The 25,084-nt window shown below is 40.3% G+C and overlaps 1 protein-coding gene across 11 annotated transcripts in view; it reads right to left on the reverse strand.

Moving 5' to 3' along the window:
* The window catches only part of RIMS2 (regulating synaptic membrane exocytosis 2), a 363,820-nt gene that overhangs the window by 228,178 nt on the left and 110,558 nt on the right, over positions 1-25,084 (reverse strand). The window contains exon 1 of one of the 11 annotated variants that reach the window (XM_060277675.1): positions 16,342-21,300. The exons of the other annotated variants lie outside the window; for them this stretch is intronic. Within the exon in view, the coding sequence (XP_060133658.1) occupies positions 16,342-16,463 (122 nt within the window). The 5' untranslated portion in view covers positions 16,464-21,300. Of the gene's footprint in view, positions 1-16,341; positions 21,301-25,084 lie in introns of those variants that run through there. 11 annotated transcript variants of the gene reach the window in all.

The following is a 25,084-nucleotide window of genomic DNA, read 5'->3' on the forward strand; positions in this document are numbered from 1 at the left end:
CAGACTGAGATGCTTCATGATCACTCTAGCCATTGTCCCTATTTTTCAATAGAAAACCATGAAGTCAACAAGCAGATTACCATTAAAAGCAACTGTATTAGCTAACTGACTCATTTCCACATTATAGAAGTCAACCAGGAGGATTTTGACAGAATTGCCAGTCTCCATAATAGAAAACTCACCCATCCCAAAGGCTCTCAGTAATCCATCCAGATCGCCAAGATCCAATCATATGAATAGGCCCCCAACCCACTGGGAGTCCCAGAGAATATAAATCCTATCAGGTCTATGTTTCTTTGATGAAAGAATTACATTAAATTCCTTCACTAACGGATTACCACCATCCAGGCCAAAAGAGATAGAAAGTCAGAAATACACCTTGCATGGAATGGAATCCACCTTGGGATGGAAATCAGTTTTTCCAGATGCTTCTAGACTGCTGGCCATCCTGGTGGGGGCTGATAGGACTCAGGCATCCAACAACTTTATACTGTAAATGGCCTTGTGATCTTTGGATGAAGGGCAGTATATAAATGTAATTAACAACAACAAATTGAGAATGACCCATTGCAAACATGGTGACCATGAAATCTTAAGCCATTTTAACCAAAGGCGCCTTGATTGTTGTTCTTTATTTTATTAATTTATATATCACATATGCCAAAGTGGTCACTACAATCACCCAAAACAAGCAACACTGGGAAATCCATTGCTATACCATGTGAGAGGACTTGTGTACTTTTGAGGGCAGTGGGCTAGCCATTGTTAAACGCATAAATGATACTGGACTACATGATCCCTTGGCCTAAATTCAATGAAACATGGTGTGGGTGGGTGCATGGGTGTAAAAAAGTCATTCTAGGCTTAATCCAAAATTCAATTTCATTGCCAGTAAATGATCAAATTTTATGATGGCTAACAAACACCCTACCCACTTTGAAATGTGCTCTTATACTGCCTCTGTTCTGACTTCATATTAAAATTATCTAGCTACTTCTATTTAGTGGGATTTCTTGCATCCCAATTCTATGTATCCTCATCAAAAGTTAGTCCCATTCAGTTCGATACATTTAATCCAAAATAAGTGTGCATAAAATTGAAGTTCTAATTAATTATTCCCTCAACCATCAAATTAAGCAAGTGATGCTTAAATTAAAATTTACAGAATGTGAAATTTTTGCTTACTGAACATTTTGGGGGATATGAATTAAATGAAAACAAAAGCTGAATTATGCATTTTGACTTTCTTGTATTTAATTATGTTATGACAGCAGTAGTGTAAGGATGGTGGTGGTGACTTTCTTTCTCCTTTGAATTTTCAGAACCCAGGAGATCAGGGTTAGATGAGATTTGACTACAAAATGAAAACTAATTATAAAAGATATGGACACTCAAAGTGGGCCTGCTGATCAAATATTTGTTAACTAGTTGAAAAAGAATACCTAAGTATTCACTTCTTGGCTTCACATAAAAGAGCCTCTGGCAGTCTTGCTAAACAAGGAAGTCATGTCAGCTTTGAGATTGGTAGTAGGAGGTCTGTGAGACTGAATAGAAAAGGAGATGGACGAGGAGATGATGAAACATGCTTCTTTATCATATAAATACTACAGCCAACTTGAAGTTTCTTAAATATTTTTCAAAATATTTCAAAACATAAAATACTTTAATAGATTCAAGGTTATAATCCACAAAACGAACATTGAGGTGTGCTGCTAGTTCTTTAGAATCTAACACTAGATGAAAGGCATGACATTGCATCTATGAACAGCACCAGTGTAGTGGCATCATTTATCTCCCGCTAAAGCAAAGAATAAGAAGATATGAATTTCGAGCATGTGCTGCTGCTAAGCAACCCAGTTGAGAAGTAAAATCCACATCCTCTCCCTCTGAGTCTTTTCTCCCTAGGTCTCCATGGAGCCTTAAAAGCAGTCATTAGATAGTGCTGGGCGGAGGCAGGATCTAGAGATGAACAGGCACTGGAATCTACAGAAGAGCCAGTTGTTGATTGCAAGTCTTTATATTAAGGCGGTTTCCCACTTTTGTCAATTGACATTGGAGTCCAGTTGTCAGGTGTCAGAACACACAAATTACCAGAAATAACTCGAACACTAACTTGGAGGGAAAGCAGCTGGCTGAGTGAGTATAGCAGTATGAGATCTGGGCACGGTCACTGAACTAAAGTCCAGCAACTGGGGACAAGACTCTGGCCCTGGGCCTCAGACAAGCTCTGCATGGGTCTGCTTGTTGCAATCCTGCCTTTTGACCTTTGTGTGGTAATAAGCCAGATGTCAGTTCCCTGCTCCATACCACTGTCTCACCTGCTTCCTCCAGACTCCCATGGGCTCATCTTTGCCAGGGCAAGAGCACCCTGGGAGAGGACAAGTAAGCAAGTTCCTACCTTCCTCTGCAAAGGTGCAAAGAGGAAAAATACCATCCCTGCAATTAAGCTGGGCTACCAAGTTTGCATAGGCACTTTGCAGAGTGCCTATGGAAGAAAGTACCTGTCCTCCTTTCTGGCTTAAAGCTGAGTTTTTTTCTGGCAATGTGATCCTCCAGTGTTCCAACTACCTTGGCAGTGCAGTGTAACTGAGAAACAATCTTCCACCCCTTGTCCAAGATCCAACATTGGCACAGGAGAGAAGGTTATCTTCATGGCCAAGAACAAGATCCCATTAAGTGTGTGGGGTCCTAGAAATCAGATGTTTGGCTGACTACTAAGGTCAGTTAATATTTGTAGTAAATTACAAATTACAAGAGGGATAACCTTGTGTTGCTTTTCATTAAAGTAGACTGTTTCAAATATGTTACTTTAAAAACTCAAATAAAGTTATCTTTATCACTAATATCTACACGTTGTGGACATATTCTTACATAAGGATGCCTATGGAGACCAATGATTAAATTACTAAAAGCAGAATTAACTATTTTGCTGATAATTTTTATATTAATAACTAATGTTTACTTGCTTGGACAGAATATATGTACAAAAAGAATGCATTCTCTGTTTACCCTGAAACGTGACATTTGAGATACATATTTTTAAGACCTACCTATTTTTGTGATTGTAATTTGTTTGAAAGTGTTTTTAATGCTGTATTTTAAATTGTAACCCAGCAGGGGGCTTAGGGTGAAGCAAGGATAATATAAGAAGAACAACAACATTCAAATATTTTGGATAGAGTTTGAAAGAATGCAAGAAAAGCTCACTTAAAATATCTATCCATAATAAGAGTTCAATGTTAAGATACATAAAGAGAAAATGGACATGCAGTTGGAAGAAGGAACCTGCATATGTTTTCTTTTTCCCTCTGCTGTTACATATGCCAAAGTGGTTAAAGGAAAAGGTTTTCACTTTAGAATATAGCTTTTGCTAGCTGTTTTTAATGCTTTAAGCTTGGCCTCTGTGTTGAAGACCAGCTCTACTGCTGACTCAACCAGCTCAAATGCACAGGCATATGTCAAATCCATTTTGTAACAGTGAAAGACAGTTATTTCTATAGATACACTCATGTCTCCTGCTCTTGGAGAAACACGAGTATCCTCAAAATTACTGTAATCATAAAACATCAATACTGACTTAGCTTACAATGTCAGAAGAGTTGTTCAATTCGGATATCATATTTTCTAATCCCAGTCCCGTTCCCCTGTCTTGTGAGGATTACCCCCTCCCCTCCCCATGTTCATGTTCTATAACCAGTTTACTACTGTAGTTTAATCAGAGCTGACTTTGTCAGAACAGAGTTGGAAGGATCCATCTTGAGGGAAGTGGATAACAGTAACCTCTAATTAGTTTTCTGTTGCTGAGGTTAATAGCATTTCCGGGGACGGGGGGGGGGGTGTTAGATGAAAACAGTGCAGAGGATAGAATTAAACTCCTCCCACAAAACACGGCTGCTCCAATAAAATTCAGAGGCAGTTTTGAAACTAAAATTAAAATTTCAGGAGATCACAGATCTCACATGTCACATGTAGTTTGGTCCTACTGCTGGTGTTTAAACACGGCAACTGGAAAAGCAAGCATATTATTGTGAGGCAGGGAATTTCATTAGAAGGGGGCATTTTGATTTTATTTTGATTATGTATTTTGTGATTTTATCCTGTAAACTGCCCTGAACCTGTGGGTATAGAGCAGTAAGTAAGTAAGCAAGCAAGTAAGCAAGCAAATGGTAAAGGAGACAGGCAACAGATGATGAATTTTGAGGCTTAACAAGGAGAGTGCAAATAGACCAAAGACAAACGAGTATGAAAAGGGGGGAAGGGGTGCATAGAAAAAAGGAGCAAGGCTGTGAAATGGTCATTTACTATAGGGTGGTTCATCAGTATCAGGTGTAGCATGCCTGCACTTCAAGGTACATCAGATAATGCGGGCGATCATCTTTTGTTCAGGAGCTTAGGGGCAGAGAATCACTTCTGGTTACCAGTAAATTTACATTTATGCTAAGGTTCTACGTGGGCCAATCAGAATGTATGGTTGCATTTTTATGTTTAAAACCCAACAGCTTGGGATAATCTTCAAACATATTTCTAAAGAATTGTTGCTTCACAGAAGATGGATTAGGAGATATCGCTGGGAAAAGAATGAAAGAACAGCTTTTCGCATAAATCCCAAATTTCTGGGAAGATAAAGTTGGACAAAAGGTTATCCTATGTATGATACAATGTAATACATAATGCTTGTGAAAATAATGTTGTTGATGAGATCTGTCTAGCCTATGCAGCAAAATTTGATAGATCATTTACATAAAGTTGCAACTATGCAAATTTATACCTGAACAGTCTCAGTGACCTGTACCACCTGGACCATGAAGAGAGAGACTCCCCTGGGTGATTTGCAAACTTTCACATTCATACAACTTCCACTTAAAATATGGAATTATAAGAAGTGAAATATTTTGTACCCATCTAATGCTAAACTTCTGCATTAGTGGGAGAAATCAGGTATGTGGTTATTTCCTCTGCCAAACAATTCTATTTGGAGTAGCTACACACTGAAATATATGGCATTCTCATTCCCATTGATTGACCAGCACTTTGCTGTGTGACCATACTATTAACTCATATTTTAAGGGTAGCTTTTCCATTGCAAAATGTCATCTTTAGTTTCAGATGGCATTTGTATTAAATCTGCCTAACAGTTTTTGAAATCAGCAATGCTTCAATAGCTTATAAATAACTAATAACACACTTAAAACACAATGAAACCTGAATAATGCCTTTCTTGATCAGTAATTATAAAAGCACTTTGTTCCCCAGCAGAGCTGAACTGAATACCATATATGAATTTTAATTTTGCACATTGTTGCTGTTGATTGAAAATTCTATTCAACCATCCAAGCATTCAAAATATGTGTTAAGTAAAGATCATCATGCAATTTGCTTGAGCTTTTCGCCCTTCACAGTGAAGATTGTCAGGTGAATATTTTTCTCTATGAAAATAAGCTAATACTAAGAGAGAGAAATCAAATGAACATTGTCATACCTCTATAAACCATGCTTTTACATGCAAAAATGTTTCTTTTGCCATAGATAAATGTACTGTACACTTTATTAAGCCCAGTACTGACTCTACAGTATTATTTTGCTTATATAAATGATTCCCTCTCTCAATAGTATTGCAAGCAATTTTTGACACCTATGCATCATCATATACAGAGTGAAGTCAAATGGGCCTTAGAAAGCACTGCTAATAACAAAGCCAGTGGAAGTGATGATATTCCAGCTGAACTATTTAAAATTTTAAAAGATGATGCTGTTAAGGTGCTACACCCAATATGCCAGCAAGTTTGGAAAACTCAGCAATGGCCAGAGGATTGGAGAAGATCAGTCTACATCCCAATTCCAAAGAAGGGCAGTGCCAAAGAATGCTCCAACTACCGCACAATTGCGCTCATTTCACACGCTAGCAAGGTTATGCTTACAATTCTACAAGGCAGGCTTAGGCAGTATGTGGACCAAGAACTCCCAGAAGTGCAAGCTGGATTTCGAAAGGGCAGAGGAACCAGAGACCAAATAGCAAACATGCGCTGGATTATGGAGAAAGCTAGAGAGTTCCAGAAAAACGTCTACTTCTGCTTCATTGACTATGCAAAAGCCTTTGACTGTGTCGACCACAGCAAACTATGGCAAGTTCTTAAAGAAATGGGAGTGCCTGATCACCTCATCTGTCTCCTGAGAAATCTCTATGTGGGACAAGAAGCTACAGTTAGAACTGGATATGGAACAACTGATTGGTTCAAAATTGGGAAAGGAGTATGACAAGGTTGTATATTGTCTCCCTGCTTATTTAAATTATATGCAGAATTCATCATGCGAAAGGCTGGACTAGATGAATCCCAAGCAGGAATTAAGATTGCTGGAAGAAATATCAACAACCTCAGATATGCAGATGACACAACCTTGATGGCAGAAAGTGAGGAGGAATTAAAGAACCTTTTAATGAGGGTGAAAGAGGAGAGCGCAAAATATGGTCTGAAGCTCAACATCAAAAAAACCAAGATCATGGCCACTGGTCCCATCACCTCCTGGCAAATAGAAGGGAAAGAAATGGAGACAGTGAGAGATTTTACTTTCTTGGGCTCCTTGATCACTGCAGATGGTGACAGCAGTCACGAAATTAAAAGACGCCTGCTTCTTGGGAGAAAAGCAATGACAAACCTAGACAGCATCTTAAAAAGCAGAGACATCACCTTGCCGACAAAGGTCCGTATAGTTAAAGCTATGGTTTTCCCAGTAGTGATGTATGGAAGTGAGAGCTGGACCATAAAGAAGGCTGATCGCCGAAGAATTGATGCTTTTGAATTATGGTGCTGGAGGAGACTCTTGAGAGTCCCATGGACTGCTAGAAGATCAAACCTATCCATTCTTAAGGAAATCAGCCCTGAGTGCTCCCTGGAAGGACAGATCATGAAGCTGAGGCTCCAATACTTTGGCCACCTCATGAGAAGAGAAGAATCCTTGGAAAAGACTCTGATGTTGGGAAAGATTGAGGGCACTAGGAGAAGGGGATGACAGAGGACGAGATGGTTGGACAGTGTTCTCGAAGCTACGAACATGAGTTTGACCAAACTACGGGAGGCAGTGCAAGACAGGAGTGCCTGGCGTGCTATGGTCCATGGGGTCACGAAGAGTCGGACACGACTAAACGACTAAACAACAACAACAATACATGGCTAGTGATCTCAGTTCTCCAAGAGTCTGTCCATACATAGTCAAATGGTACATCCAGCATAAGAGGGGGGCATCAGCAGGCTTGATTTGAATATAGTTTAAAAAAGGAGCAGTATCAGTGCCTACACTGTCCCTTGCACTCCTCTGCTGAGGCACCCAGTGTTGCCTGCATGCCTCACCTGGCCACCCAGAGCAGGGTGGGAATTTGAATATGTGCAACATTCACCTTCTGAAATTATTTCCCCTAAATAGGCAAATGAGTCCTGTCCCATTTGAGTTCTAATTTCGATTTCCTGGATAAATGGTTTTAGAAGTGGGAGAATATCCAGTTTTTCACACATTTTCAAATATTTCCATTTATTCCTACTTCCTTCCAAGAGAAGAAAATAATTCCTCTTATTAATCCAGAGGGTTTGGGAAGGGTACTCACTGTGAGAGGAAACCTTGCAATGGGTCTGCCCTAATACCAGGAAGCAGCAGAAGTCAGGAGAACTTTAATACTTGTATTCAGTGGAGAACAACTGGTTAACAACTCAGCATAGCAGGTAAGTCTTACTGCACAGACAGGACTAAAGTTCCAGCTGGTTCCCACTGAGGGAACAACACCCAGAGAGAGAAGGGGAGTTTGTTGCAGACTAAGTATGTTTTTATAGAGGCAAGTCACACTCACTATATATCACAGTTCAAAATTATTGCACCCTAATAAAACTACAGAGAATACACACACCAAGTTTATCAATATCTGATACTTATTTTAATGGAAACATCTTCCTTCTGTATGTACTGAGGATTAAAAAAGACCCTTTCTCTACCAGGAAGCCTATTGAATGGAGGCAGTGTTTTCTATATGTCTAATAACTGCAACACTTTTCCTCTGAAGTAAAATTAGGCACGCTTCACTTTTATATTTCCAAAAAAAACCTTTACTTTGAACGAAACTGAGAGTACATATTACTTGCCCTAAAACCTAGAGCAATTAGCCAGACACAACAGGCAACCTAGTTCAAAGGCAGGCAATAGTGCAGCTTCTCTGTGCTGGAAATTATTGCATGATCCAATCACACCCAGTGCAGGAATAGGACAGAATTACACATCAACAATGGAAGCTGATTAGAAGGAGCCAAGGGCAGAACAATGAATTATGCACAGTTGTACTGGAAAGTCTCTTTTGCAGCTGAGCTCACATCAGCCTTACTTATTTAATTAACGTATTTCTTGTAGCACAATAGCTGTCCTCTAGCACACCTGTGTGTTCCAATACAGAGTTCTCTAATTAATACAGTATTATAAAGAAGTACTTCATCCATCCATGGTGCAATTCTATAATCATACCCCACAACTTTATACAGGAAATATCTTGTGCAGCAGGACAAAGAATATCTAAAATTCCTCTGCTTTGCCATGTCCTTCAGGTTTGAAAACACAGCAGGAGGAGGAAGGAGTTGCATGGCAGGGAATATATGGTAGGTTCCAATGAAGTCTATATAAAAAGGAGTGAGAACTAAGTGTTTGCTGTAGTACTGATTACACCAACCCCACGATACAGCAAGTGAAACACAGGGTACCATCTGAGGGAAAGGCAATTAAAAATGTTTGTGAGACTGTAAAAATGCAAAAAAGTGGAGGGGCAAAGAGACAGAGCTGAATACAGGGCTCTATTTACATCTTATCTTCTGCAGCAAAACCTGACACGTTTGCATTTGTATCGGGAAATTGGTGGGCATAGGAGGCACTTAAACATTCTCCCCCCCCCCACTTTTTATTTCAGTAGGTTACCTGGAAGCCAGCTGAGGGAAAACAGGTTAAACATTACTGGAAAGGGCTTTAAAAATGGTTTGTTTATAAATATTTGTAAACCAACCTAGGATCTCATTTGATGAAGGGTAGCTTAAAAATAACATTAGTATTCAAATAAATTTATGGGAGGCAATCAATGGGTAAGCAACCCACATCTATCAGTTGACTTTTCTCTGGAATTATTACACTGCAAAGCAGACATGGGGTTAGGCAATAAAAGGCAATGCGTAGTTCCATGCCAATTTCAGCCTTGCAGGAGAAACAGCAACAAGGTTTAACACCTCCCCAATTCTCAACCCGATTCACAAGCACCATATTATTTATCTACTATGTGCAAAACAGATCCCTTTGTTTTGTAACTGCCTTCAGAAGTGACTATGACCAGATCTTGAATATCTTCCCAAAACAAGTGAGAAACCTTGATATCTGGATTGCCGTCTGTATGGAGATCATTTCTGCTTGTTTGTGATATGCCAATGTCATTAGCTATTAATGAGATGAATTCAACTTCTTGAAACTGGGCAGTACCATGCTAGACACTAATTAAGTCTGTATCACTACCAGAAATTCTGAGACCCATCATATTCTTGCCTACAACTTAGCTCTATTTCTGCCTCAGTTTCACTACTTGGCTCTCACCCAGCACAGCTATTGACTCTGTCTCTGGATTATCTCTGACTTCCTGATTCTGACCCTGCTTGACTCTTGTCCTGGCTTGTGACTGCTGCTACATATTTCAGTAACCCCTGACTCATTGGCTCTGAGCCCTACTCCTGGTGCCAGGTGGTAGCTGGAGTTCAATTACCACTGCTCCTAAAGGAGGCTTTCTATGGCCCTGACAGCTTGTCTCACTGTGTTCCATCAAGCAAGGTATTTAAAGAATAAAAGAAAAGTCAGTCAGTAGAGCCAGCAAAAGATACACACCAAAATAGCTCAATGCTGATTAAAAACCATTGTTTCACAATGGATTATGCATCACTTCTGCTCTAGCTACAGCCTAAACCAGGCATCCCCAAACTTCGGCCCTCCAGATGTTTTGGACTACAATTCCCATCTTCCCCAACCACTGGTCCTGTTAGCCAGGGATCATGGGAGTTGTAGGCCAAAACATCTGGAGGGCTGCAGTTTGGGGATGCCTGGCCTAAACTGTTTTATCTCTCCTAGCTCTGAGGAATACCATAGACTACAATAAGCTCCAGTGTCACAGCATGCAACCTAGTATGACCATGTGAATAGCTCTCCTCAGCTCAGTGTTCAAAATTTAAGTAAGGTCCTCAACAGAATCAGCAATTTTGGCTACTGGAAAATCCCCCAGAACATTCAGGAATCTATTAGATGCCATAAGTCTCCAGGGGTAGACCACTGCGGTGGAGAGGGGACTAAGGCCATAAGCACAAACGTGATCTGACTATGACCACCTTCCAATACCCAGACTATCCCCCATGTGCTCTGAGGTGAAGACCAAATAAAAGATGTGCCCCTCCCTTTATGGGACAGTCCCATAGTTGTCCTGGTGGCCATGAAGATGTGTAGTAGTCCAGGCAAGGCATCCTCAGTATGAAAATTAAAGTCACCCTGAACAGTCATCTAGGGATTCTCCCTCACCACACTTGATTCCAGCTTGGCCAGAGAGGCTGTGGTGCAGCAGGGTAGGCAATACACCAATCTGTTTCATTGTCCTAACAACAGGTACAGGCTCTCAAGGCTCACTAGAAGTGAAAGAGTTTTCTGCTAAACAGAATAGATAGACCACAGTGACTCAACTCTCCCACTGTGGATGGTGCTGCACCAAGAACGCCAGCAGGCAGGGCCAAGTCAAATCCACTCTACGCAGCTTGCCAACCTCAGTTGTATAAGCCAGGTCAGCTCCTTCATCAATAATTAAATAATGGATGAGGGTAGTCTAATTACCTGGCATTGAATAACAGCTAGGGGCCTCAATAGCCAAGTCACTAGTTACATACAAGGTAGGGCCTCGATAGCCAAGTCACTAGTTACATACAAGGTAGGATCAGTAGAAAGGATGGCCTGAAGCCATTGTTCCTCTGTTTCTCGGCTCACCATGCCATATCATACTCTCTTGGAAATAACTTGTCGCAGGATGCCCATAACCACCACCCTCACATCTCACACTGCCTGTTACACATCAGACATCATAGGCTTCACCACAATCAGAGTACAATATTTAACACAATAACCACAAAGCCAGCACACCAATGCCAACATACACAATTATCTAGCTAGCTAGCTAGCTAGCTAGCTAGTTATCCAGAATAACCAAATGAATCCAATATTGTAACCAAGAACACAACATCTAAACTTTTGTCAAATTTGTTTCCTTCAGTATCCCCCACTCACACTTTACACACTCCTTCACTCCTGTCTCTCACTCAGAAGCAACTCATCCTCTCCAGAATATTAGAGAGTGGTGTCCATACTCTCATTGCTCCCCAAGTATCACTGCTTTCAGAACCACCCTGCATGGTGTTACCTCTACAAGAGTGACATAGCAGCAGCAGCCTACTGCTCCTTTGTGGTGTCACCTTTTATAAGGCTATGGGCAAATCAGTCTGAAAAAGGCCATCTGTTTCCAGTCTTCTCCACCTCCTCTGAAGTTTTACAACAAATCAAAGCAAGTGGGTTGTGGGCAATAGGAAGGGTCAGGTGAAAGCTATAAAACACCCCAAGTTTCCCCTCCCCCATTTCTCACCACCTAGTGAAGAGTTCCAGAAGTGCCCTTCTAGGACATGGTATAGCACTCTCTATTAGCACCATGTATTTCAAGAATAAATATAAAAAGATTATTATGGTGAAATAATATGCAAACAGTGCATTGAAAATGAGGCCGTGTTAAGAGTATTCCAGTTTCATGGAATAGTTTTGAAGATAGAACTCAAAGAACCAAATAGTGCAATACTGCAGGTCTCTTAACAAATGAAAATAGTGGCAATACACTTTCAGGAATCAGAGTGACACAAGAAATAAAGTGATAAAATACAATTATTTCAACCACAACATTTTTAAAAGGATCAGACACTTTACTTGATTTCTTTTTTACAGTTTAGATACAGTTTGTTGTTGGATTTGTGGAAAGTGGACTATCCTTATAGTTTCCATAACCACTATTGTTGATTCATGGTATATTTACATTGTAAACATATAAGATGTGTGTAAAAAACAATTCATTTTGGATTTATTGGTTTGTATACAGAAACAGAAAATTGCTACGGAAATACAACACAATGACAATACTGGATATCACATTGTAACATTGTTATGAGTCAAGATAACAATGAATTTTAGAGTACAATGTTTTGTCATTCTTGTTAGCATCCTTCTGTCTCGAGAGACACAGGAGTGTGCCTCTGGGGGTGAATTCAAACAGCCGTGTTAGTGACACCAAAGTGACGCCCCGGGGCGCAAGCCTGGGCAGTGTGTATGGCGGTCTTGAGCTGCCCAGATGACAATCCCTCCTCTCGGCCTCGCTGATGTAGTCCAAAGGAAAGCAGAACAATATGTTTGGCACTAGCTTGGCTGCAAGAGTTGCCAGAAGGAGGCGTACAAGGCGCCATCCAACCGTCTTAGGGACCCATTCCGGATTAGCCTTTTCTTCTCCCAAATTAAATATTATTATTATTATTAACATAATAATTCTACAAGGGTAATCCAGTATTATTTTCTCCCCAAGGCCGAGCCAAATCACTAAACAACTGAAAAAGAAGCATGAAAATTCATAGTATAAGGCCAACCCTGTTGTATTTCTAAAGAAACATGTCTTTTTTTTAATAGAAGGGCTTGGTAAATAAGAAAACATTAAAACAAAGCTCTCTGCTGCTTCTCTGTCATGCACAGTGCCTAAGAATCATTTGACTTTTCTCAGAAACAATTAGTTGTCTTATGCCCCTCTGTGGCCAAACATGCACCTTCTCACTGTTAGCAGCAGGAATTAAAAAAAGAGATGAGAAAGAAAGCTGTTCTGGGCATTAAAGGCACTATGTTTTCATCCTCAAAGGACAACAGATGAGGTCAAATGCAAATACATAATTGGAGTTAGGTTCTGTACAGTTTGTAGCAATTTTCATCACAAAAGATACCCATTCTTACGCAATGATATGTTCATCTGAATATGCCCAAAGCACCTCTGAACTCCATTGCAGTGCAAAGAATACTGCTGCAAATAGAGCTTCTGACAACCCAATGTTAGTTCGGTTTTCATTCTTTGATGAAAGACTAGCAGTCAGAAAGACCAGTAAATATAACGAAAAATGAAGGGTTTTCTTAAAACCACTTTAATTAAAATTAAAGATTAAATAAACCAAAGCCCACAGGACATTAGCGTCTTACCAGAGAATGTCCCTATAAAACTATATTGAGGCAAATGCAGGCACTTTATTAGGACCTTGTTACAATTCATTTTGAGAAGAGAGTAAGATAATTATTCTATTTTTTCCCCTTCACCACCTTTCATTTCAATTGCAACATGGGAGACTCAAAAACAAGTTCATTCTATGTACCAGCTAAAGCAAAGACATAATTCTTCCAACAAGGGGATTTTATAATAAAATACAATGACTAAAATAAAGAATACTGTATATCCAGACTAGTGCACATTATTAGCATGTGTGTGCAATTGCCGTGGGCCTGTGAGCAAAATTGTGCTGCTTCAGCAAGATGGAGTTAGGAATGTTAGGAAAGTGACACATGTTTGAGAGTGCACAGCATACCATAACATCACATGCATGCAGGCCAGAATAGCAGTATATGCAGCAGCATTGCAGTGTAGTTAATAGAAGCAAAAGGATTAGCTATAAAAGAAAGCCCCCAGTTAAATATATAGCTAATAAAAGAAGAGCCACTCAGTAAGCTTCCTAACTGTGGAGGAGGAGGCACTTTGATAAATACTACTGCTAGCATGCAGTACGTGTGAGAAGGCAACACATATTCAGGATTCCACAAAAGACATGTGGGGGGGGGCACACTCCAGGAATATAAAATTTAATGCTACATTACCAGTGCAAAACAAGAACATGCTGGCTGCACAATTTTTGTATTAACATTTTTTATTCAGCACCTACCAAACAGCAGCTCTCTCTCTATAGTATAAAATACTAGCTACAAATAAAATCAAAACTGCCAAGGAACCCTTCCTACTTAACCAATAAAAAAATTAAAACCTACTTTCTTCTACAATTTGAATATAAATGATTTGTTAAAAGCATTTGCATGCCCCCTGTTAAATGTTCTTTTAAAAATGCAAGCTACTCATTAATTAGTTTTGAACAAAGTAACAACTAACAGCACAATCCTATGCATGTTTACTTAAAAGTAAGTCCCACAATGTCCAATTGGGCTTACTACTAGGATCATGTGCATGGGATTGCAGTCTAAATATATTTAAAGGAGAAGGGCTGCACAATCAGAAATTAAAAATGAATTTATTGCAATAGTAAGCAGAAAAAAGCAACAAATAAGATACATGTAAGTTGTTCATAATTGTTACTTTAATTCAAAACAATTTACCATCAAATCAATATGTTCTTCAGTTTATTATTGATAATAAGACAAGTGAAATAATTTATAGTTCCTTAAGTGAGAGGAAAAGAGTTACTTTCATATGTAAGTCTTTAAAAGTTTTGAACGAGTAACACTATAAAAATGCAATCACCATAACAGGCATGCATGGCTCTTCTTGTTCCTAATACTACATATATATCATTTGGGGGGGGGGACATAAGAAGAGCTTCTTCCCTATAGCATAAACTGACATCAACAAATAGCTCGGGATTCTTTGAAGAAGTAAAATAAGCCTCAGACTAAAATATAAAACTAAGTTTAAGGCCACAGTTCTTCTCTTATTAATCATTCTCATGGAATGTGCATACTGCTACATCTAAAGCTATTTTAAACATATTACAAAGATTTACAGACACAAAAAGCATAGAGAGAAAAGGAATTTGTGATTTCCCAAAAGCAAGCATGCAGCCTGCTGAGTGGGAACTGCAACAACACACATGAGCAGAAAAGAATAGGTTTGTTTGTGGGTGCCTGAGAACAGTAAGCTAGCCTGCAGGCCTTGTGATATGCACTTTAGGGGTATGCAGTGTTTTGGACTAATAATCTGTAGTTCAACCATTTTTATTTCAATTTGTGAAGTTTTGAAGAAATGACCAAAAAAAAGCCCAGGGGGGAAAAACTCTACAACTTGTGATCTTCTAAATCGAGCTATATTGCGACACCATTTATTAAAACCTGGCTGCATCATTGTGAAAGCTTATCAGTTTAATTATTGGCAATAAAAAGTGATGCAAAACTAATGGTGGGTACACAAAAGAGGAAAGTGCTAAGGACAATAATCAATAATACCATAATAGCCTTGTGATTAACAGCAGTTTGTGCTGTTTAGGGAGGAAGTGGAACATTTCCCAAAATTCTTTCAAATAAAAAAATAAAGATTCATTTGCTGTTCAGAGTACTACTTGCTCCCTATTCTAGAACACTTATGACAATGCATTGCTAATCTAAAACTACTGCTTTCTTTCTCCCTTGTTCACCTTCACACATCCTTTCAGCTAAATATTTTTTACTTGCCTCATTAAATACCTAAATATTTTTTAAAGTTCTAAATGCCATTTATGCAGGGAATGCCTACTGAATAAATGTCACAAACATACCAATTACTAGAAAATGCAGAATAGCATTAAATACATGTAAGAACCTGAAACAACCACCACTCACTTTAATCAACAAACCTTTCTTCCAATCACTTCACTAAAATAACAATGAGAACCCATAATGAAATAGTGTTCAAGACTGGTTGACCTGCTGCAAAACATAATCTAATCATTCATAATGGGTATACTTAATATGGTTATGGAAATTTGCTAAGCTCTGAAATAACCTCTTTCCCTCCCAAGGATATTCCTTCTGCATATTTTTGCAAAACGTATGCAGGACTGCTAATTTACACCCTATAGCAAATTATTTACGGTCAAGTGGTCACAGCCTTGTGCATTGCCATATTCAAACAGCAATGATTTTGCCTCACAAATATTCCATGAATATTTCATAAGTGTATGGGATCTATACTTACTGCTGCCTATCTGATCATGCTAGTTAAAGTGTTTCAGAATGTACCCACATTGCAGCTTGCACATTTTTATTGCAGTAATGCAGTCATATAATTCCTGCATAAAAAGTTTAATTTAAATACATTATGCAAAGCAACAGATAACTAATGAAAGACTAATTTCTGCTATACACATCTTAATATTTCAAGGTCTGATTATGTGCAATTACTAACTGAAAAGCAAGCACATGCACATACTGCTGTCATGAACGTTCCAGTGCTGAAGGGGGAAATGCTACATTCTTACTTACCTAGCATTATCCAACGTTTGTGCAAAAATATCATTTTGTAAAATATTTGGAGGAGAGGAGAAAACTCCATGAAAATGAGATAATACAGAATTGCAGACCTGGCGCAATGTCTCAAATTGCATTTTTCTCTCTTCCCTTCTATTCCTCCTTACCACCTGTGCAAAAACTCATCTGTTTTGCAGTCACCATCAAATGCAGACATGCCAATCAAGTTCCATATTTCTCCTGATTTCGATAAAAACTGTGACTAAATGAGCAAGGGTTGATAGTTAATTGTACAGTCATTATTCTTTTAATTCAATCGTGGAAGATTTAGCACCCGCACTGTTTTCTCTTCACGGTAGCAAGAATTCCAAACAGCAGTGAGCTTTCTGGGCATTCCCAACTGAAGTGTGAAGCTGAGCTGCTTTCATGTACTCTACTCATATTTCTCTAAGCCTCTTAAAAACACGCAGTGAATAGATGCTGTCGTCAGGAGTTTCTGCACATCTGGCTGCCAGCAATAAAATCTCAGAAGTAATAAAAACGAGGACAAGGCATCTTCACACAGTTACTACAGCCTGAGAGGAGGAGGAGGAAAGGGGAGGATTTCTGCAGCTTCTCCTCCTCCTTTCCTCTCCTGTAAAAATGACTAACACCAATGACAGCGTACATAGGTCTCCCCCTCCCAGCAGAACAAGGCAGAAAGACCCCTCTAAAAATAGCAACCATATTCTTCAAATGATAACATGTAGCAATGAGAATGTAACAATAGGTTCTTTGTCTTCACATTTTGAAAAGCTGCATCATATCTTGCATAAGATAAAAGGCAATTCTGTCCTTTGCCAGTTTAATTTATTCTCCGTAGACAGCTAAAAGTACAGCACACAGCCTACTCTTCATTATTGTTCTATTACTTACTGCACATACTGTGCTCCAAGCATTGAAACAATGATTTATCACACAGATTTTCAAATTCTCCCAAAATAATTTGCCACTTAAATATACTGTGGGTTCCAAAAGCTCCAAAAGCAGAAACCTGCAGCAGATTTTGGATGCTTGCTGCATTCTGTTCACTAATGTTAACAGCAATCAAACCAATCAAGTACTCTGTACCAGTCTATCCGCTTAGCAAACTATAGGATTGTAGACCTATCACTCCAATACATGTACAGTGCAGCAAGGCAGTGACTTGCCTGCAAGACTATTCATCTAATGGAACACAGTTAAAGGTTTTGTAGTGTAGTGTGCACAGCAGAGAAAATCTAAAATACAACCATCCATGAATACAAATTATCATTCCACTGCTATTCACTCTTCTTCTGGATCAAATCGAAGCTTATATATGCTATCACTATCATAGGGGAGTATGCCAATTAATAAGATTTGCCTTATAATATTAAATACTGCATGCTGAAAATCAGATATTCTATCAGCCACTTGGAAACTCCCTATATAAAATAAAATACAGTGAGGGCTATTATGAAAGCCTGTGCACTGAAAGCAATTTTAGCCCCTAAGGAGAAAGGAATAAGCAGGTTTACAGCTAATTAAGGAAGTGCACTGATAGGCTCAAAAGGGAACCCCTGCAGAGCCAAATGAATGACAGCCACAATGCTCAGTGCAGAGTGAATATGGAAAGATGAGGGAAACACAGAAGAAACAGGAATACTCAGACCATGAAAAATAAGGTATTTACACTAAAACATGTTAAATAATATATAATGTCAACATTAATCAGTTAACTAAAAGAACTAAGTTATCAATTTGATTTTCTAGCAGCATGCTTTAGTGAGTCATGCTCATATTTACCAGATGAAGGTTTGTCAAATAAAAAGTGAGCAGGCCTGAAGTAGAGTTTTATTTGGCTCTTGTAGAGGATCAACACCATGTTTTAGGTAAGCTTGCATTATCTCATAATGATACTGAAGCGAGGCAATTTAAATGTTCAATACCATTGCCAACGTTATTAGCATTCAAGCACATGGCAGGTAGTTCCATTTTGGTAGTGTTCAAACATTCCTTATTAAAAAGTAACCACATATTTTCTTAAAATTCCCCAATAATAAGTTGATCAGATACCCATCTGCAGCAGGAGAGGAGTAGCAGCTGGGACAACAGCAGAGCATGATAGACTTTGACCACAGAGAAGTCATAGTGATCTAATGTCTACATGAAGTCACTAGTAGAGATCATTGGGTGTTGTAGTTTATTGTCTTTTAATTTTTTAATGTTTTACATCATCATTGTTGATTTTTATCAGTAATTTTATTGCTTTACCTATTTTTTGCAAACTGTTCTGAGGTTTGGTTTGTTTTTGTGTTTTTTTACAATCCCACAGGAACAAATTTTATGAAATTTAAATAAATAAAGATAGATTGAGGTCAGATTTTTAATTGTTTTAAGTTCCCATTAAATCAATAGGACTTTAGTCATGACTAACTTTTCATATAGATTTCAATGGGAACCAAGTGCAACTAGTCTGGCTCCAATCCAAAGTTTCACACTGGGGACTCACAGAAATATTATTGTATTGCTATTTGTTGTTAGATGTGAATAAATTTAAATATCAAATAGACAACAGATTTAAATATGATCAATTAACAAATATCTGCATACTGCAGGGATGGTTTAAGTGTGGCTCAAGAGACATACTGAGACTCACAAATCATTCAGTGCAATTCCAGGGCAATTTCAGAAAGCAAGTCTAACATAGCGGCCTCTTTTTTCCCTCCTTACTCTCCCATTCAAATATTGGTGAACAAGGCAAAACCAAAGAAGGAATTGAAGAGATATATGGAGGATGCAAAGTAGCTGGACTCTGGGGAAGAGAAGCAAGACTATTCTGGCTAGAAGAGAAAAAAATGGAGCTACGGTACAGTTGGGCAAGAAGAACTGATAATTAAAAGAGTTATTGGGGTGGGATGGAAAAATAACATAAGAGTGAAATGTTTTTTGGACAAAGGAGCAACAGCAAAAAGACTCATATTAACATTTTTGTACAGGTCTATAAAATTTGGCCAGTCTTATTAATCAGTTGCTACCAGAAAGAAAAGACAATTCTTAAAAGCTACCTAAAAATACATTCTTCCTTTTACATTTTCTGAGGTTACAATTGTTACTAGCCTACAAGAACACAATAGAAAGATGGCTGTGTTTACCCAAAGTTAATTGGAAATTGATTTGGTAAGATGAGTGCTCAACCTAACTATTCTACTTTCAAAAGCCACTTTAGGATTTTAAAGCTTAACTGTTTTGTTTGAAATTATCCCAACCCTATTGCATGAGATTTTAGATTACACACATGTATTTAGTTGAATTTCAGGGCACACAGTCCTATACAGAGAAGTTTTTCTAAGGAACAAAGTTGAGGTAAGAAGACTTTAAAGACGAAACCAGTAGGAGGTTTGTCTAGTGATTTGTTATAAAATTTGGATCTAAAATATATGTACAGTATTGTAAATTGATATACAAAATTATTGAGAAGTCATCCAGGTAGTGAAAACAGATTAAAGTTAATTTGGCCACTTCTGGGCATCAGTATATACTGGTGTAGTACATATATTCATTACTTGTAAGACCAACTCATTCAGTTCAATGGCAGAGCCAAAAGTTCTAGGTTCAATACCTGATATTTTTAAAAATCAGGTAGCAGGTGATGTGAAAGACTCCTGGTGGAGACAACGAAGAACAACTAATCGATTGAGATTAGATGATATTGGGCTAGGTCGACAAATATTCTCACTTGGTATAGAGCAGATTACTTTGTATCTGATCAAAGTTCCTCCATCAAATGGCTGAAATCCTCAATCACTCAAGAGTTGTTTCTAGATTCAGGTAGGTGGCTGTGTTGGTCTCACGCAGTCAAAATAAATAAAAAATTGTCCAGTAGCAGGTATCTGAAGAAGTGTGCATGCACACAAAAACTTATATCCAGAACAAACTTAGTTGGTCTCTTAAGGTGCTACTGCACAATTTTTTAATTTTTTATTTATTTCAAGAGTTGTGTGTGTGTGTTGATTTATTTTGTTGTTTTTTAGTCTTTCTGCTAGATCTGGCTCATTACACAGTTATCAGCCTGGTGACGTGATGTGGATAACCAGGAAGAACATTAATTTGTTCTCTGCCCATATCCAGAATTGAATTACTTTGGTTCTGACTTGTGGATCTTGTAACCTCTCTATTAACCACCACTGTTAAAACATCTGTTCCAAAATGGAAAGGCATAGCATAGAAGGAAGTTTACCTAATGTACGGCTTCAGTGGAAGAAATCAAAGCAGAAGGCTCTGGGGCAGAGAAGGGTGGAATGCTTGCCAATGGTTAACACACTTTTGCTTCGTACATATTAGATTTTGTGTAATTGGGCCACTATTGAGAAATACTGAATGGTCTGGGCTAGCTCTAGAGCAGGCATCCCCAAACTTTGGCCCTCCAGATGTTTTGGCCTACAACTCCCATGATCCCTAGCTAAGAGGACCAGTGGTCAGGGATGGTGGGAATTGTAGTCCAAAACATATGGAGGGCCAAAGTTTGGGGATGCCTGCTCTAGAGTCTTCTTTTTCAGTTTACTAGAAAGTCTTGCTGCTTCAGCATCTCCAACTACAGAGACTTTGGCTTACACTGCTTTCTCACTGGAAAGGTCTGATGAAGAGGCAATCTATTTCCCATGAACCTTTGCACCTAAGGAACTAGTGACACTAAAAATCTTTATGGAAGTTCTGGGCAACATAGAAAGATCAAACAGCAGTTCCATATGCTGACAATACCATCAAAAGTACCTATGCAACAGGATGGACATGCTAGAATGCTAGTGGCCTCTAAGGTGCTATACAAATGACTGCTGGTGCAATGGGCACGACCTCAGAGACAAAGCTCAGTCCTGAATTATTGTGTTTGGGGGAAATGGGTTATAACTTAGCAGTAAAGCACACATTTTGCATACACCAGGCATAGGCAACCTTGGCTCTACAGATGTTTTGGAACTACAACTCCCATGATCCCTGACCACTGGCCCTGTTAGCTAGGGATCATGGGAGTTGTAGTTCCAAAACATATGGAGAGCTAAGGTTGCCTATGCCTGGCATACACAGTGTCCTCATATTCAATATCTGGTATCTACAGAAGGACTGGCTAACAGCTCTACCTGAAGCCCTGGAGAGCCACTGGGAGTGAGTGTAGACTGTTTTTCAATGTTGGATCCCCAGATATTGTTGGACTACAACTTCCATTGACCCTGGCAACTGCTAAGGTGGCTGGGGATAATGGGAGTTGCAGTCCAACATCTAGGGGGTCCAACACTGGTGTACATTGCTGTAGAGCAGGCATCCCCAAACTTCGGCTCTCCAGATGTTTTGGACTACATTTCCCATCTTCCCCGACCACTGGTCCTGTTAGCTAGGGATCATGGGAGTTGTAGGCCAAAACATCTGGAGAGCCACAGTTTGGGGGTGTCTGCTGTAGAGAACAGTGAACTAATTGGATCAAAAGTCTAAGGCAATTTTCCATATAATATTTCAAATCATCCTTATAATTTGCATGCTTGTGTCTAGAATGAAAGAAATGTTTGAGTATGGCTCCTTTCCAATTTTTTTTTTGTCCCAGTGTCCAGTAGTCTCTCAACAGACTGTCACAAGAAACAGTGTTTTTCATAACTTCTGAACCAATAAACTGTTTTTCAGAATTTGAAAGCAGGATATGAAAACCACTAGAGAGAAGTGGGGAGGGGACATGGGCTCTGCAACAATTTGTTCATGTGGTCATCAAGAAACAAAACCTTTGTATACAACATCTATACTAGTGAGATCTGTGATAGGTCACTCACCTCTCATGATCTGAGTCATAACTGGAATCTTTTAGCAATGTTGGCACCATGGCCATGACAGAGAGGCATCTGTCATGTAGGCAAGCTGCCAAAGACAGCTTATTAACTGTGAACTGTGGCCTGATATTCTTCCCCCTTAAGACCATCTAACTAGCTGAGAGGCCTTAAGACCTATGGATGGAGCAATAAGATTCTGATGAGGGAGATCTTCACCTTCCTGTGTGTCATCTTTGGGCAAGCTATCTTCCTTATGAGAATAGGTTTGTGCTTACTAAGAAGAATATCTGCCATCTACTCTGTTCACATACTGTAAACAAGCTGATTTGCTTTTGAGGAATGTTACCCAAATGACTTCTTTTCTCCTTTGCCACACTGGAAGTTTCCCTATAGCCAAATTAACTTACTATTTTCACATTCACACCAAGCAGTTAAAATATTTGCAGACATTCCACAACATCAAAGCAGCTTAGCTAATAACTATGGGCTCTCAGTAGCAACAGTCAGGTTTTAGCCTATTGTATAGAACACGGGTGTCAAACACAAGGCCCGGGGGCCTAATCCGGCCCGCCAGACATCGTCATGTGGCCCGCGTAGCCGCCGCCGACAATAGCCGCTGACAGTAGTTCTGGAGCCTGCGATTGGCCGAGGGTCAAAACCGGGGGCGGGGCTGCAGGCAGAGGCCGGGGCGCTGGAGCCGCGCTGACGGCCTTGGCCAGGGAATTTCAATTTCGAATGAGGCTGAGGGAGGCGGTGGCACAGCGGCCAGACGGGGAAGTGAGATGCAGGAGGAGGAGGAGGAAGCCCGCCGAGGAGGTAGGAAAGCCCTACAGGCGCCACCGGCAAAGTTGGTGCCGGGACGGAGCAGCGCTGGATTTTTTTTTGGCGGGCTTTGCTGTTGTCTCCGAGAACGAGTGAGGTGGCACTGGGGAGCCGCCGCCCGCCGCTTCCCTTCCTCTCCTCGGCTGCATCCGGGAGGTGGGCGAGCGAGGGGGCGAAAGGGACGCGGAGTGAGCCTGAGGGGGAAGTAGGCGAAGCACAACAGCTGCTCTCTTGATGGAGCCGGGTTTCTCTTCCCTCTTCCCCCGTTTTCTCCTCATAGACACTCGGGAGGGTGCCTGGCTTTTGCTCTGCCCCCCACCCCCGAGCCGCCCTTTGGCTTCTCAGTTCCGGCGGAGCTGCTCCCCAGGGGGCGGCCGGGAGGGAGGCGGCGACGACGGCATGGGTTCCTGCTCTTCCCGCTCTGCCGCCGCCTCCTCTCAGCCCCTCGTGATGTAGGGCTCCAGATGGAGTCGCCTCGCGGTTTGAGTAGGTGGGAGGGGAAATTTTTTTTGGGGGGGGGGAGGTTTTCAAGCCTCCTCTGCCTGCAGTCCCGGTAGGGAGAGGCGGCGGCGAAGACGACAACAGCGCGGGTGGGGGGAAGAGCAGCTCTGAGGCGAAGATGCACGTCCGCTGGGGCTGCCACCGCCTTCCTCCTCGGGAAATCCGCTGCCCTCCCTCAGCGCGAGGGGAAGGGACTCTGGTGCTGAGGAGGGAGGATGCAAAAGCAAAGCAGGGAGTTGGCGCTGCACCGCATGTTCCTGCCCCTCTCCAAAGCATGGGGTGGGTTGCAGCGTGTGGCATCCTGCCTAGCGGGGTTTGGGTGTGCGCAGAGCGGGAGAGGGAAGCCCTCTTTCCATCTGCAGGTTTTTAATCCCAGCAGTGGCTTTCTCCTTCCTGCCGAAGGTTTAGTTGAGCCCCCCCCCCCGGAAGCAGTCGATCCCCACCTTTTGTTCAAATTTCCCTCGTTTACATCCCCTCCCACACACGCGCCACGACGCAGGAATGTGATCTGCGTGGGGGCGGGAATGAGCTTACATTATTACAAAAAACTAATAATTGAATGCAGTGACAATAATTTATGATAATAAAGAGTGGACACATAGTCCTACAGACACAACCGGCCCTTTGAGGGTGACCAAACTGCTGATGTGGCCCCCAATGAATTTGAGTTTGACACCCCTGGTATAGAAGGTTAGCCTTGGTTATGGATTTCCCTAAAAATCAATTAATGTAGATTTCAGAGAAATCTCAGAGGGCTACTCTGGATCAATTTTTTTTTCTTATTGAAGTGGGACAGCCAGCTGAGCTTTATTACATCCTGCACTTTTGCCCTTCCATGAAATATGATGCCAAGACCTGACAACTAAAGTTTCTGGGTTAATTTTTAGATGTGATAACTTAACCATGAGTTACATTTTACCTAATGATTTCAGTCTGGAAATGAATACCATTTCATTTATATTAAAATAGTATTTTATCTAATTAATAAATTTATATACTGCTGGCTTACTAGCATTTCTAAACAGTGTACATAAAAATTATCCCCAGGAAGTAGGACAATTAAAAATTATCATAAAACTGGATGTTAGCTTAAAATGTCTGCTGGAACAAGGAAGTCTTTGTCATGCACCTGAAGTTCCGTAAGGAAGGTGCCTGTTTAATCTCAGGAGAGAGTTCCACTGAACGCAAGGCTTAGAATCATAGAATTATAGAGTTGGAAGTGCCCCAAATGGTCATCTAGTCCAACCCCCTGCAATTCAGGAATCACAACTAAAGAATCCCAGACAGATGGCCTTCCAAACCCTCTCCTTCCAATGAAGGAGAGTCAATCACCTTCTGAGGTAGTATATTCCACTGTTGATGAGCTCTTATCATCAAAAAGTTCTTCCTGATGTTTAGTCAAAATCTCATTTCTTATAATTAGTTTGGGTCCTACCCTCTGGAGCAGCAGAAAAGAAGCATGATAAATCTTCCACGTCATTTAGCTATTTGAAGATGACTATCATGTCATCTGTCACCACTTCGAGAAGACATAAGCCATACATGTGAGCAATGGCAAACCAACAACAGAGACTCCCCTCAAGTTGACAGTGATCAGGGTATCACTGATCGTGGACCCATGT

This window comes from Zootoca vivipara, chromosome 8 (genome assembly GCF_963506605.1).
Source record: "Zootoca vivipara chromosome 8, rZooViv1.1, whole genome shotgun sequence".
Lineage (NCBI taxonomy): Eukaryota > Metazoa > Chordata > Lepidosauria > Squamata > Lacertidae > Zootoca > Zootoca vivipara.